General features: G+C 42.0%; 1 protein-coding gene, 1 long non-coding RNA gene and 1 other non-coding gene across 5 annotated transcripts; all 3 read right to left on the minus strand.

Moving 5' to 3' along the window:
- Positions 1-557: 557 nt before the first annotated feature.
- Positions 558-629, minus strand: TRNAC-GCA (transfer RNA cysteine (anticodon GCA)). Its single transcript has one exon. It is a non-coding gene; the product is annotated as a tRNA-Cys (tRNA).
- Positions 630-953: 324 nt separating this feature from the next.
- Positions 954-3,679, minus strand: LOC109769660 (uncharacterized). 2 transcript variants are annotated; one of them, XM_045233984.1, is made up of 6 exons: positions 3,495-3,595; positions 3,302-3,412; positions 3,164-3,213; positions 2,994-3,068; positions 1,420-1,524; positions 954-1,327 (listed from the first exon to the last, which is right to left on the minus strand). In XM_045233984.1, the coding sequence occupies exons 3-6, from the start codon at positions 3,185-3,187 to the stop codon at positions 1,211-1,213; spliced, it is 321 nt and encodes a 106-aa protein (XP_045089919.1). In that variant the 5' UTR covers positions 3,188-3,213; positions 3,302-3,412; positions 3,495-3,595; the 3' UTR covers positions 954-1,210. The 2 variants fall into 2 exon arrangements, with proteins under 2 accessions (XP_045089919.1, XP_020183980.1); XM_020328391.4 differs by lacking the exon at positions 3,302-3,412 and having other exon boundaries at positions 3,495-3,679.
- Positions 3,680-5,384: 1,705 nt separating this feature from the next.
- Positions 5,385-10,266, minus strand: LOC141021102 (uncharacterized). 2 transcript variants are annotated; one of them, XR_012181110.1, is made up of 5 exons: positions 9,486-10,266; positions 8,840-8,939; positions 7,920-7,998; positions 6,704-6,814; positions 5,385-6,613 (listed from the first exon to the last, which is right to left on the minus strand). It is a non-coding gene; the product is annotated as an uncharacterized lncRNA (long non-coding RNA). The 2 variants fall into 2 exon arrangements; XR_012181111.1 differs by lacking the exons at positions 5,385-6,613; positions 6,704-6,814; positions 7,920-7,998 and having other exon boundaries at positions 8,011-8,939; positions 9,486-9,542; positions 9,620-10,265.
- Between the last annotated feature and the right edge of the window lie 4,237 nt (positions 10,267-14,503).

The following is a 14,503-nucleotide window of genomic DNA, read 5'->3' on the forward strand; positions in this document are numbered from 1 at the left end:
TCACGCTAAAAGGGTGAGCTAAGTTCAGTTGGGCGCCACGTCTTTCGTGCTTTCAGATGCATCATACCACCAACATAACAACCAAGGCAATGCCCCTTCCGAGCAGGTGTTGCAAGAGAGGGAATAAAATGGAACAATCATTTTGTTTCTTAATTAAATTGCTTGAAATGATTTACTAGTAGTACTTAAAAGACCGCTATCTATCCCTTCTTCCTGCTTTTGATTTAAATTATATCTCAAGGATTTCAAAACAAAAGTGGAAGAACAAATCTTGATTTTATCTAAATTGTCTTGTGATAGCCTCGTGCTCCTGTCTCACTATTTATGAATTCAACTGTATCTAAACTTTGTTGTAAGTTGAGTTCATGCATGTTGTCACCTTCGTGCCTTTATATATTGGCGTCTTTTTGGAAGCCATGGGGTAAAAACTGAAGAGGTGATAAGGACAGAAGTATTGCATATGGCTGAGGGTAAAAACTGAAGAGGTAATAACGACAGAAGTATTGCATATGGCTGAGGCAAAAAAAATGGAAAAAAGAAAAAGCAACCATGGCAGGAGGGCCCAACCGGGTTCGAACCGGTGACCTATTGATCTGCAGTCAATTGCTCTACCACTGAGCTATGGACCCTATGATGCTTCAACAGAACAATTCACGTACTAATCCTTTAGTCCGTGCTTTTGCATTTTAGACCGCTTCTTTTGGTTCTCTCGCTAAATATTTACAAAATCATGTATATAAAGTGATTAAAACGACGAGCAAACGACAAAGCCCTGTACAAAGATGGGCAAAAATTACAAATTCACAAACTCAAAACCAATGGCAAATCAAACATATTTGATATGTTAAACTGTCTTCAGCTGATATATAGATGATCCAAACAGAAACCGCTGGTGCAAGTTAAGATGGGCAATTACAGTTTCTCTGAACTCGGAATCAACGGCAAATCAAACATTTCTCAAAATTAATTTGTCCTCTGCTGATATATTGATGATCTGAATAGAAACTACGAGTGCAATTTAGATACAGGACAGGCAAAACTCAGAACATCCCAAACTACAACACTGGACCAGTAATCGATACTGCTAAATCTCGGCTTGATATCATCTCTTAAACACTCACTGTTTTAGAGTATACAGTATTACAAACTTAACAGGGACTACATAGCAAAGAGACTATTCTGGGAGTACGAGGTGTCGTCGTCGTCTAACTCATTTCGGGTTCCTTAGAACAATGATGACCGAGTCGCCGCGGAGGAACATCTTGCTGATGAACCTGTCCTTGTTCACTGGAAGGGCCTTCTTCTTGCCTTTGCCAGTCTTTGGAACCTGTAACGAGAGCAGGGGACGTTAGTGAACAGTCACAATAATTAACTCGAAGATAAGGAAGCAGCGCGGAAGTTGGGGTAATGTGCACATACCTCAGTCCACATCTCCCGAACATTCTCAAGAACCATGTTGCAGTGACGGTCAAATGCCCTCACACGACCAAGTAGCTTCTTGTTGTTCCGGCAGTTGATAAGCACCTGAGGAAGAAGAGAGCATACAGTGTCAGTACAACGGCTAATGTGGGAAACGTCATCTGCAGTCGGTGCAAGTGCAGACATGCAGTCACCTAGAGATCCACTTCTTCATTATTTATTTTACTGCGTAGAAGAGTGTAACAGGTGTGTTTGTGGCAAGCAAAGGTGCAAGGTTACACGCATTAAACATTTACGTAAAACAGCCTGCCTACAGAAGTACAGAATCACATCAAGCACGCAGACATATACACAATAAGACTTGTAGCAGCTATCAGGCAGATCAGCTAATAGCACTTATTTTGTTTGCATCCATACATGTGCTAATCAAGGTTCATGGTGTGCATTGGGCTCACCCAAGGATTCATAACTGGCTACACATTTCAAACATTGAGACTTCATTAAACAGTCAGTAACTAATCTTGCAGCCATTTTTACAGTAGCTACTACACAGACCGACCTAGTTAAGTAGGAGTACATGACAACACAACCAACAACAACAATTCCAATTCCAGACATTTTCAATTTAGTAACCATATAATACCATAGCGGTGCTACATGCAAGAAACACACAGCAATATGACCAATACAGAATTGCACTTGTCAAAATACAACACAATACTATCAAGTGAGAACCATTGCATCACCTTCCTTTTCAGGTAACAGAGTTGCATTTCTTTCAGTTAATAAAAGGGCCTATGATACGCAATGATAACACTAGGACAGATGCTGCACAGGAACTATTAGCAAACACAATTAAAGAAAGCAACTGTTCACTTGCGCAGCAGGGTCAATACAACCAAAATTGCACAAAAGAGAGCTTTCAGGTTAAATAGTTGCATTTGTTTCACTGCATAAAAAGGATGTATCCTATATGCACCAATGGCACTAGGACAAATGCTGCAGAGAAACATGCTGCACAGAAACCATGTGATTACTCACACATTACTCACCGGGGCATTTAATTTCGCAGGGCAAAGAGCACATCATTATTAGCAAAGGCAATTCACAAAACTACAGTTCATCTGCAACAATATGTACAGAGTTGTGCTAAGTTTCAGGTTACAGAAAACTACAATTCACCCAAACTCAATGGAATAGAGCTGCATTTGTGTCAGTTATTAATAAAGGACGTATTATATGCCGCAATAGCACTAGGACTATACGCTGCACAGGAACTAATTGATTACTCACATATTACGCACTAGGGCATTTAGCTTCACAGCACTGCGAGGGCAGCCAGCGCCATTAGCAAACACAATTGACGAAACCAACGTGGACTTCCCCAGCAGGATTCATCGCAAGCAACTAGGTCGATTGGATTTTCAGGCAAAATATCGCACAACTAGGACAGCAGAGCGTTCAATTCAAACAGGTGCAGACAGACATTAATCACATTATTATACAGGAAAAGGGAAATCCCAGCCCTTGGCAAAGCTGGGCTGACGATACAAGCAAGAAGTCAGTCGACTCACCTGAGTATTGTTCTTGACGCTCATCAGGAGCAGGGACAGGGGCCCGGTGCTGAACTCCTCCTCCTCCTTCTTAACCTGCCGCCGCAAACAGAACCATGTCAGTCACTAGTTAAGACATCCATACACCCAGGGATAAAAGTATGGGGAAATTGCGAGCGCGGGATGCTTACATTGGCAGCTGCTTCTTCCGCCATCGGTACGAAGCGAAGCTGGCGGCGACCTGCGGACGGGAAAGAAACCAAATCAGCAGCAACCCTAACTCTCTCTTAGAGACCCGTACAGCAAGAGCCCGGGTTGAACGGACGAACTGTGGCAGCCCCCTTGTCCGGAACAGCTAGACTACCCGCGCCGGGGGGTGGGGTTGGAACCCTAGATTCCAGCGGCTACTCGCGGGGCGGCGGGTCACAGATCGAGAAGTACTGAATACAATGAAATAGTTAGTCGACGTTTTCGGGGCGCGGGGGGGGGGGGGGGGGGGGGAGGGCCGGGAGCCGTCGTTACCTGCGGGGCGGTGGCGGAGGCGAACCGGAGCGGGGGCGGCGGAGGCGAAGAGGGGGAGGGCTTGTCTGAGGAGGAAGAGGACGAGGGGAGGGGAGGGGCGGGGCGGGCCGGCGGGGGTTACGTTTTGCGGGAAGCCCCCTGCCCTTTTGTCGGTTCATTAGTTACGCTTCGCAGTAATGTCGGTTCTTTTTGCTTCCAGTAAATGCGAGTCTGTCTTTCGTGTTTTGCCTAGTACCGAAGCGAAAAAAAAATTGTTTTGCGTTTCTCTTAGGTAGTGCGAATTTCCTATTCCATTCACACAATTAGAAGGGCTTGTGGCTTTTCTAAGAACCGGATCTTTTGTTTTAAAATATACTCCCCTATAAGATTCTTTTAGATCGCTGTATTTTTCCACAGACAGAGTAGACGTCGCCGCGCGCATTGTTGCGGGAATCGATTGCGATACAATGTCATATTTTAATATGATTTGCTTGTACAAAACGTTAACTATTTAGGTTATTATCAATCTCTATGCTAAGGAAGGTCTCCTCTCCCGTTGCCTAGTGTTTTGCTCCATCGTTCGTTCGTCCGCCCCATCTTTTTCCGTCACAACCCGTTTATTCGCACGGCCCACCCACGGGGCCTCCTACGTCCCAGCCATCCGCGTGCACCACGAGGCACACCTCTTCCCCGGTCGTCGGCATCCACCAAGAGCTCGTGATGTGAGTTTGTCTTTTGTGTTTTGCCTATGTGGATATCTAAGTGATAATTTTTTTTTTGCCTTTCTTTAGGTAGTGGGAATTTCCTATTTCATTCACACAATTAGAAGGGCTTGTGGCATTTTTTTTACTAGTAAGCATGCACGTGCAACGTCCATCTTGACGTGCTACAATCGGATGTAAGAAACACTATAATTTAGCATTATGCTATTACGCATGTAATTATCTCAATAATTCCTAATACACTTACGCAAGTTGGATGGATGTTGTCCACGGCTTCATTCTGGATATAATTCAGCAAATGCATCGATAATAAGTTTTAATAGAACAAATAAGTAAGTATCATATGCGCATCCTTGTGCATAGAATTATACATGGCAAGTAATAAATATGTCACGTTTACTTGTTGATATGGCCACGGGCTTTTTAGTTTGTTTTAATCTGATTGCACTTATGAATACATTGCATATATGTCTCTCGTTCCCCACTTTGTCTACCACCCTCCATCTCTCTCCCTAACCTTCTCTTTCCCACCCTCGCTCCCTCTTTCTTTCTAGCCCTCTCTATCTCTCCAGGACACAATCCCCTAATGACAAAAAGGCCCCCACCCCCCCCCCCCCCCCCTCTTTATATTATAAAGCAACCATCACCTCATACATCTGAGAAGACTGGTACTAACACACGCCGCTACCGCACTCGACACGCACCCAAAGCAAGATACAAAGGTGCGGACAAACCACCCCAACGACTACCAAGCATACTACGAATGAGCAGAGAAGAACCGCTTCTAGCCGACGGACCACCACATGAGCGATCCACCGAGGAGGGGTGGGAAGGCCAACGCCGGAGCGGGGACTCCAAAACGGTGCCTCCAAGAAGGGCAGGACCACGGATAGCCGCCATCGTTTGATCCCGTGGGTCAAGTTTTCACCCAGAGCAACACGAAGGGAGTGAGAGTACCGCGACGGAGCCTGCAAGAAGGAAACACCGTCTGCGGATGCCGCCGCCGACGGCTAGTACAAAGATTGGGCAAGTGATGTACCCTGGTGCTCTGACTCCCTCCACCAACCACCCGCATCCATGCCTGCTCGCACACAGGCACACAACACATACGTACCTAGAAGAATATTGTGATCCGCTGCGGCACGCCACGCCGAGACACAGATGCTGACATGCATTGCTCTCTCTTTTTAATAGGAACACATACGTAATTTGGTTACAGTTACAAATTTTAAAGCTGGTTACTCAATTCTAGCAGAATAAAAGAATAGGTTTCTTGCTATCTTGAGAATAATATCAATATATGAGCATACTCACACAACTGGTAAATTAAGCTAAGGGGTAGATTCCGAACATACTGCTTTTCTATTTATTTTTTTGCTTTAGCACATGTCCTCTTCACCTCTTGTGGAATATGGCACGCAGGGTTTGCTTAAGCACATGACAAAATGAACGTCGAGAGAATTCGGCTGCTGCATATTACCTTTTGATAATTATTATTGCAGGCAAATCAGCATAGGCTGTACAACAAATATATACATGCAGAAATGTGGGCTCTTGGAAAGATGATGATACCGAGTAGACGAGCAAGTCCTCAAAGGCACCTCCTGTAGACCTGCACAACCACGTTGACATTTAGTTTCTCATCCTAGCTCCCAGTCACTGTAGAAGGTAGTTTTTTTTTTTAACAGAGGCATAAGCATAAGTTGTGACTGTAGAAGATAGTTTTGATGCTTATAATAATGACAACATGTAATTATAAAACTAATGCATGTAATAATTAAGGTTGTATTCAAAGTGGTAAGCTAGCTTCTTGATAAATATCCGCCGATAAAGGTATTTTTAATAACACAAGTGAGTTGAACACATCGTCGATAGGCAAAGTAATTACTACAGTTCCTTCCGAATCAAGGATAGAAGAAATGCAATAGATGATAAGACTTATATTTTAACACTACCGATACACTACAAGATGTTAAGAGTTTTGAGAAACAACATCCTATCGACATAAGTACTTCACTTTTGTCAGGAACATGTGCAATAAGGAGAGCAAAAATATACAATAGGACGAAGTTATAGAGCAACACATCATGCCCAAACAGTCCTAGTAAAGTAACTCAGACACAACCATTAATGGTTTCAACCAAATAAAACCAACACATCATAATTCCTGAAACTCCTCGGGGTGCATGCTATCTAACCAGATCACCCATTCAAGTGTATATACCCAGCCAATGTTTATTGTTGCAAAATTGCGCACATTGTAAGAAAACTATTGTGAGGAAACCCACAAGATAAGAGAAATAAAGATGGCACCTTCCGACATGTGCTATCAAGAAAATACTAAACCCCCTTCTCTTGTAGTCTGCATAAACTTGGAAACTTGGTTCTCGCTTCACCTGCAATAGTAGTGGAGCCCTCCTGGAAAGACATGTTAAAAATATCCATTATTAGGTGTGATAATTATCAAAATTCATTTGAATTGTACAAAGAAGATAGAAAATCACATACTTATTAGCAATATAGTTAATTGCCCGTGCGTTGCAACGAGGAAAGCATATCTTTATCCCCTTTCCTTCCTCCGCTCCCACCCACTAACTTCCAAACCCAAACTCTCCACACCTAGTAATGGTGCAACTGAATAAATTAGTACAGTAAAACGAGTTGTAAGACATACAATTAAGAAAAGTCATAGTTTAGGCCTTAGAGAACCTAAATACAACGACGCGGGATTAATGTAGAAGCACACACAACAACAGAAAAACACATATGTCAGAGGAAAGTGCTACTGCCAGCAGAAGTAGCTGCCCCGGTGGGTAGTGATCGAGACTATGCACGGGATTCATGTAGAAGCACCTAAACACAGGATTGAAAATTGGTACCGTGGAACATGGTGCAGGCATTCCGGTGAAGTCAGCGAGAATGGAAGCTTAAGGTGTGGCAAGAACATGCGAAATTTTAATGAGTGTAAAAGGATCTTATGGGGGAAAACAGTAAAGGAATGCATACGCATTATAAACAGTACAAGGATCTTCGGGTGTGGCATTTCCTTTTCATGCCGGCGCACTTAATTTGACCATCCATACGCATTATAAATTGCAATGTCTTTAACAACAAGAAACTAATACACTATGATAGCTTACTTAAGGACATACTTAATATGCATTATCGAAAAAGCTAGGAACTAAATAGTTAGAATATACCAATTATAATGATAGCATATCTCTTACACATGAGTTAATATATTTCACAATGAAAACTTGATTTGTCACTCCATCGACTTCAAATGCACATGAGCTGTATGCACCTCATGGTGATGATATATGCTCGTAGAAGAAGGTGGACGTGGAGGCAGTACGTGATATAAAGGTTGTCGAAGAACACACACAAAATATCAAAGTAATTGTGCCGAGGTTGCCGGGGAGAAGAAGAGAGGACAAGACAAACAGGTTTTTGTGGCTGGCATAAAATGATCTGGATTGGTTTTTGTGACTGGCATTCTGTGGTCCTGTGGGAACAACCTAGCATCAAATTCACGTTTTCTTTAGAAAAAAAATCATTATCATGGCTGATAAAGTCCAGTCCAGTACCAAACATTAGCTAGCCAGTACCCCTGGTTATTTTGTTCCAATAACTGAAATTATCGGACAACATGGCAAGCCAAAACACGTTTGTCAATCCATGTGTTAAACAATCAGGCATCATAGACTATATTGCAAGATATTACCTGTAGAAGTGGCAAGGATATGTTGTGTGAACAATCTGGCACCAGAACTCCTGTACTTTTTTTTTGCTTCAGTGATCACCTGTACATCAGATCTCTGTAGTACTTTTTTCTTGCTTCGGCATCGACAGGGGCGCATGGAAGTTAGCTATCCATGTGCCAGAACCATGACGAGATATTATGGGTTTCAACTCTAGCCTACCCCAACTTGTTTGGGACTGAAAGGAATTGTTGTTGTTGTACTGTGTCATGACTACTATATATATTCTTACATACAAAGACCGAAGAGAACTTTCTAGATTTGCATCCATTGAACATCCATAGAAAAAATTTCAGGAAATTAAGAATCTGTTGTCTGACAGGGCAAAAAAACATACTTTAAACCATCATGTTGACCAGGAGCTAAAACCGAGGAGTACTTTTTTGCTTCATCCTTCTCTAGTTATAAAGGTCTGTGGTGAATTAAGAACAGAATTATTAAAAAAATGAGAGGTGTGTTTTAGGTAAGAAATTATACTTTTAGCAAAATCATGCACTGCTTGGTTTGACACTTGTAGATAGCTTAAGAGTGTAGATAAAGATACATCACAAAGCTTACTTAACACTCATGGTCATGAAAAAATAACTTAACACATGAGGCAGAATAATCTTCAAGGGCATTTGTTTTTAGTATGGAACAAGTGAGTTTTCATCAAACCTCAACAATCCAAAATCATGATGCCATTTTCAATATGTAACAATTATATAGAATACATATATCAACATGTACACCTCAATAAATTCATCATAAAATATTATTAATATTGTTCAATATTGGGATCCATAACAATATGTATTAGAAGCAAGGAAAAATAATGAAACTGAGAAAAAGGTAAATCTTTGAGGATATAGCATGTTTTAGCAGGGTAAAAGGTCTCAGTTACCGAAAATTGGTTTTCCATCACGGGTGACATATCACATGAACCAGGGGTTATCTGCCAATGTTTGAACTCCCCTCTAAAACCTCTTGATATGCTACCAGTCCTGAAAAGGGGAATTAATCATAAATAAGGAGTGATTGTTGGCAACAGAAATAACGGAAGCATGTTTGTGAAGTTTATCAGCATGAGGTACACACACCCGACCCATCCCACCAAGGGGTACTCCTTGTGAGGCTGATGGTTTGCTGCTCTCCCTCGTGAATGGGTCAATCGGTGCTTTTTGGAAATTGATAAATATCCATGTTAAAAGGAGCCGATAAATAAAGGTACACTTGAATGTAACAAGGTTTTCCTTGCGTAGAACATTCAGTAATATCAAATGCACAATCAGCAGGCTCTTGATACATCAGCATCCCAGACCAGGGACCCGTGTCAGCAGCTGCTGCTATAGTTTTGCCGTGATCAGAAATTTATGTTCTTTGTTCAATGTTCTTCTTATTTTGTATAATTTTATTTTATTTGTTTGGAATTGGTTTTGGTTTGGGTTTGTATTCTGAGGCTTCTCGGTGTCTTTCTTCTAAATTCTAATACAAAATTACGTGAACTTAGATGCATGCTTAAGAAGAAAAAAAGGATGCCAATGCATTACCCTTCCATGAGAAGCTTCTTCTCGAACATATGACCAAAGACGGAGACCAAGCTTCATCTGATGGTCAAGGGGAAAACATAATTTGGACATCTTCCTCAAGACTTCAGAAGAATGACAACACAGACAGTTAGTACCTCTGTTTGACAATTGCATTTTTCATACCATTTTAAATGCTTCTCTGAACGTAACATTGAACTCCTTCAGTCTATTAGCGTGACTACTTAATTTTCTTCTCCAAGCATCTTCTGGTGGTGTACCGTCATCGAGGTCCAGCTGCAGGTGTCGCCATAAAAATCAACAAGAAACATCAGAATAATGAGGCCAGTAAAAACAACATCCTATTGCAACTACATGATCTTACAAATCCCTATCATATTATGGGAATGATGCCACATGCTCTACCAAAGACTAACAATAACTCCTTTCCAAATAAAAAAGAAGTCTAGCATGACTCTGTGATGCCTTAGTCGTGAAATTTGATCTCTTGACTGCATAAAGCCTGATAAACTGTCTTAGTACAGGTACAACTTCTGAATATTCACAGTAACACACAAAACATGTCATAAAAAATACACAAAAATAGAAGGACTCTGATTATTCAGAGCGGCCATAATAATCAGCAGCATAGCAGACTAATATATATCAGCAAGATGCTGTTGACTTAGAGAATGTCGAAGGACACAATATTATAATTTTGCCACCTTCCCAATGCGCACAAAGAAACAATGTCTGCAGGACGATTCTGACTGGCAAGTGGCAACTGATAGCAATTGATGGGAGATGATGAAGAAGGCCCTCAGCAGATGCAGGGTGCTCTTGCTCACTAACTCATCACGGCGCCATGAGTGCTTCCTCCGGTAGAACAAGCTGTCGCCAGAGCCGGACTTGCCGCAGGGCGTGGCGGAATCCCGGGTTTATTTCGAAAAATAAACTAGTGCTGGTAGTATTAGTTTGAGCGCGACTTGGATAGGGTTAACCGAGATTGGTCTTCAAGAGGGAAAATTTTCGTTGGATTCGATTCTTCAAAACAAAGAAAAAGACGAGAGCAAAGATGAACAAACAATACAAGCAAACTATCCTTTCTTTCCAGCAGAGGGAACCAATTCTGCATGGGACGGCACCAGAAGATGGGAGAAGGAGGCTGAAGAGGCTGGCGAGGAAAAGAGGCGAAGGATTCTGGCGGAGGAGGAGAGAGGAGATAGGGGAAGGGGAAAGGTTACACCTCGAGCATGCCGGCGGCCGATCCAAAACCGCGATGCATGTGACAGGGGAGGGTGGTGGCCGCTAGTGCCTCGCCCCGACGGGAGCTTGGGGAGGCACCGCCTGCCACAGATTTGACCGCTCATCGCGCTAGGAGCTCTGCTCATCATCTCTTTCCCACTTTTCAGATCGAAACAGGAGAGGGGGCACAGTGGGGCGGCAGTGGGGGAAAGTGAGGAGAGGTGGCGGCGGGGCAGTGAGGGTAAGAAACCCTGGTGGTGGTCAGGCATGGGGGTGGGGTTAGGAGCGTTCTCGCGTGGGGGAGTGGAGAGGCGGAGCTGCTACTGCCGCCGCGCTCGAAGAAGAGGCCGGTCCGGTGGAGCAGTAGGGGCAGCGGCGGTGGCGGCGGAGTGGGAGACGAGGGAAAGAGAAAACGCAGCGAGAGGGGGTGGATCGAGAGGAGGGGCGGCGTACCCATTTTTTTTAGCGTAGGAGTGGTGCGAGCTGGGGATGGGATGAAAAAAACCAGCGAAATAAAACGGTTGAAAGTGGCGGGACGAAAATAAACCGTACTATTCAACCAACTCAGACATTAGGAGTAGAGATATGTTCCAGTAAGTTTAACATTCTACTTGTCACAAACGTAATGCCTATATATTGAGGTCCTGTTCGGAGAACCTCCACTCCACAACTCTACTTCCGGAGTAGGTAGAGTTACTGTTGAAAGTCGCAGAGCACCTGTTTCCTGGCTCCGCAGCTCCCAGGATTTCGCGGAGTTGGTGGAACTCCGAACAGGGTTTGATTATGCCTTGGATAATCATCATGACTATGCGCTTTTCTGCCAATTGCCCAACAGTAATTTGTTTACCCACCACTGTTATTTATGAGAGATATGCCTCTAGTGAACCTATGCCCCCCGTTCAATTCTCAATTATATTCAAGCGATCTTACAATTATTTGATGTTTTACTTTGCTTTTATTTTACTTTTGTTATTACATCTATCACTACCAGATTTGATACTTGCAACTGGCAAGATCAAAGGGGGTGACGACCCCCTTACCTTGGTTGGTTGCAAACATTTGCTCTGTGTGTGTGCATGTGCTGCTATAGTTTTTTTGTCTATCTTCTCCTTTTGTGTGTCGTCTCCTTCTGGTCCGATAACCTCACTAGACAAACTAGGTGCCTTCGCACAAACTTATCAATTTGCTTGTTTTTTATCTTCTTTGCCTTTTGCCTTCTTTATTTTGTATGAAAAAATACCAAAAATATTTGCGTCACTATCTTTGCTTGAATTACTATCATGACTACTCCTGAAAATACTAACTTTGCGATTTTTGGAGTACTAATAACAATGATTTCATTAGTACTCCTATTGCTCCTCACGCCACTAGTGTTGGGTCATATGATATTAAAGCTGCATTTGCTTAATCTTGTTGTGAAAGAATAATTTTCTGGAAGTCCTAATGAAGATGTTGCATCCCATCTTAATACTTTGGTTGAATTATGTGATATGCAAAAAATGAAACATGCGGATAATGATATTGTGGAACTGAAATTATTTCCTTTCTTGCTTAGAGATCGAGCTAAATTATTTCATTAGGCAATGGAGATGCCTTATAATAGATGCGGGTGTGATTAGGGATTGTCATACAACAGATGCACTAGGTCACAGGCAATAAATATTGGATTTAAAGCACCAATAGGCTTCTTATGACATGCCTCATGCCATGTCCTCATTCGAGCTTATGCCATGGTCATCAAGTAGATAAGAGACTAAATTCTTGGATTTAAAACACTAATAGGCTTCATAGGACCTGCACACAGGATCCATTTATCTTCCCACACATTGACTTGAGTGCCATAACCTATTCTCCATATCAACTCCTCTTTTAGTAGATCCTGCTCATGGCAAATACTTCTCCACGTAAACGACCCCCTCCAGGGACAAGTGTCGGATAAAATGTCGGAGTCCTTGAAATACCTATCTTTGAGTACTTAGGCGCATACAGAGTTTAGAATCGTGAGTATACACAAGTTTTGCTTAGCTAGCAATGGTTGGTTGAAAGCTTCAAAATCTCCTAACCCTAATCCACTTGCTTTCTTCGACAAGCACATCTTTTCCCACGATATCCAGTGGACCTTGCATTCTCCATTTTGTTCCTCCCCACCAAAATTTAGATGAGAATAGAACTCTGGTTCCAACTCAATTTTTTTGGGATTCTGGAAGCAACTCATACAGTAGTTTGGAGTAGCTTGTAGGGCACATTTAACAATGAATCCCCTCCTACCTATCGACAACGTTGACATTTTCAGCCCTAGTCTTTAGCCAATGATATTTCGATTATTTGTTTGAAACCTCTTTCCCTTGGAGCATGCCACCATAGTTGTAAGAAAAGTGTGGAAACATGTGCTTTTCGGTAGTGACATGCACACACATCGCCAACCAACAAACAATATGTAAATGCACTTCTCTTTTATCATATAAATTATAATATTTATAGAACTGTTATTTGTACTAAACTTTTTAACTTATTTATATGTTATCTCTTCACAAACCATCTAAAGCCATTTTTATTACATATTGCGGAAGTTGCAATGCTTATGTTATATGTTTTGTTATGAAGTGATGTTAGTTGTTTCCTTTTTAAGATTGAGCTTCAATATCAAGCGTTAAACCCAATTCTATATGAGAGAAAAATAGAAAAGAACAAAATTGTTGCTTATTTTTATTAATGTGCGCTACTTAGTTGAATTGTTGGTATATATATGTGTGTGTAGGTTCGTGACAACATTATTATCTAAATATGGCATTCTAACAAATATCTTGGTAGAGGTTTCTAGTACTTCAAATAGAGTTCATATTATCTTAAAAGCAATAGAAAGAAGAAACTGAATCAAGCCATGCTGCTCTCCTGCCACTGAGCTTGCTACCCCGTTGATTTCTATCAATGAACCTGCCGTAAAGACATGTATGTATTTTCTCTTTCCAATTCACCTTGGTGTCCCCCAGTGGACTATTCAACTAATCCATTCCTAGCACCATGTCATAGGCAACCATTGGCAGGGGAAAATATCTAGTGCTACCATCCATGGGATGATACGCTGCTCCGGGGATGCATGGTACGCCAGATCTGAAATAAAGGGGCAGGATCAAGTCACTGATGCATTTACACATGGCCCCTTGGAACATTTGCACCTTGCCCCTAGAAAGTCACATGTCTTTGCACAAATTGCCTTACACAGTTCCGGTAGTTGTTTCTCCTAGACCTAAGCACAGTACGTTGATCTCCATCTGAGCTTGCACTTTTAAATCCAGAAAAAAGAATTAGGTCAACGAAACTGAAACTTCCATAGATAATTAGATCATTTACATGCTAAACACTAGCACCAGTACCGAGAACATACTAGATCCAGCTGAATTACATGGCCACCAGGGCTAGTTACAGATTCAGCTACTACAAGATGAGCTACAGTCTAAGAATTAGAACCAAAATTGACCATGACAATGCCCAACACTAGAACGAACTACTAAGTTGTAGAGTAACAACTAACAGAACTTGAGAGCCGTGAGCCATGGAGTTTGCGCCATGTACGCCATCCATTGGTGGGCGCAAATGCACACCTACATGATAAAATCAAGAATTAGAACCTAAAAAAGCCTTTCAAAAACAACCCAATCTTCTTCACCCTAAACCCTTTAAAATATTGAACCAATTCATTTGTGTACTTATATCGAGAGGTCTCCTGGGGTCCAGATGATGGGCACACACACATGAGTGACCTGGTTTTAAGAACTCATCACACCAACCCTGTTTTA

This window comes from Aegilops tauschii, chromosome 3 (assembly GCF_002575655.3).
Source record: "Aegilops tauschii subsp. strangulata cultivar AL8/78 chromosome 3, Aet v6.0, whole genome shotgun sequence".
Classification (NCBI taxonomy): domain Eukaryota; kingdom Viridiplantae; phylum Streptophyta; class Magnoliopsida; order Poales; family Poaceae; genus Aegilops; species Aegilops tauschii.

Coding starts and splice junctions, on each gene's coding strand:
- LOC109769660 (XM_020328391.4), bottom strand. CDS start 3,187: ATGGCGGAAGAAGCAGCTGCCAAT. Junction 1,525..2,993: donor GCGTCAAGAACAATACTCAG/GTGAGTCGACTG, acceptor CTTCTTCCTCAG/GTGCTTATCAACTGCCGGAA. Junction 1,328..1,419: donor TTCGGGAGATGTGGACTGAG/GTATGTGCACAT, acceptor CTCTCGTTACAG/GTTCCAAAGACTGGCAAAGG.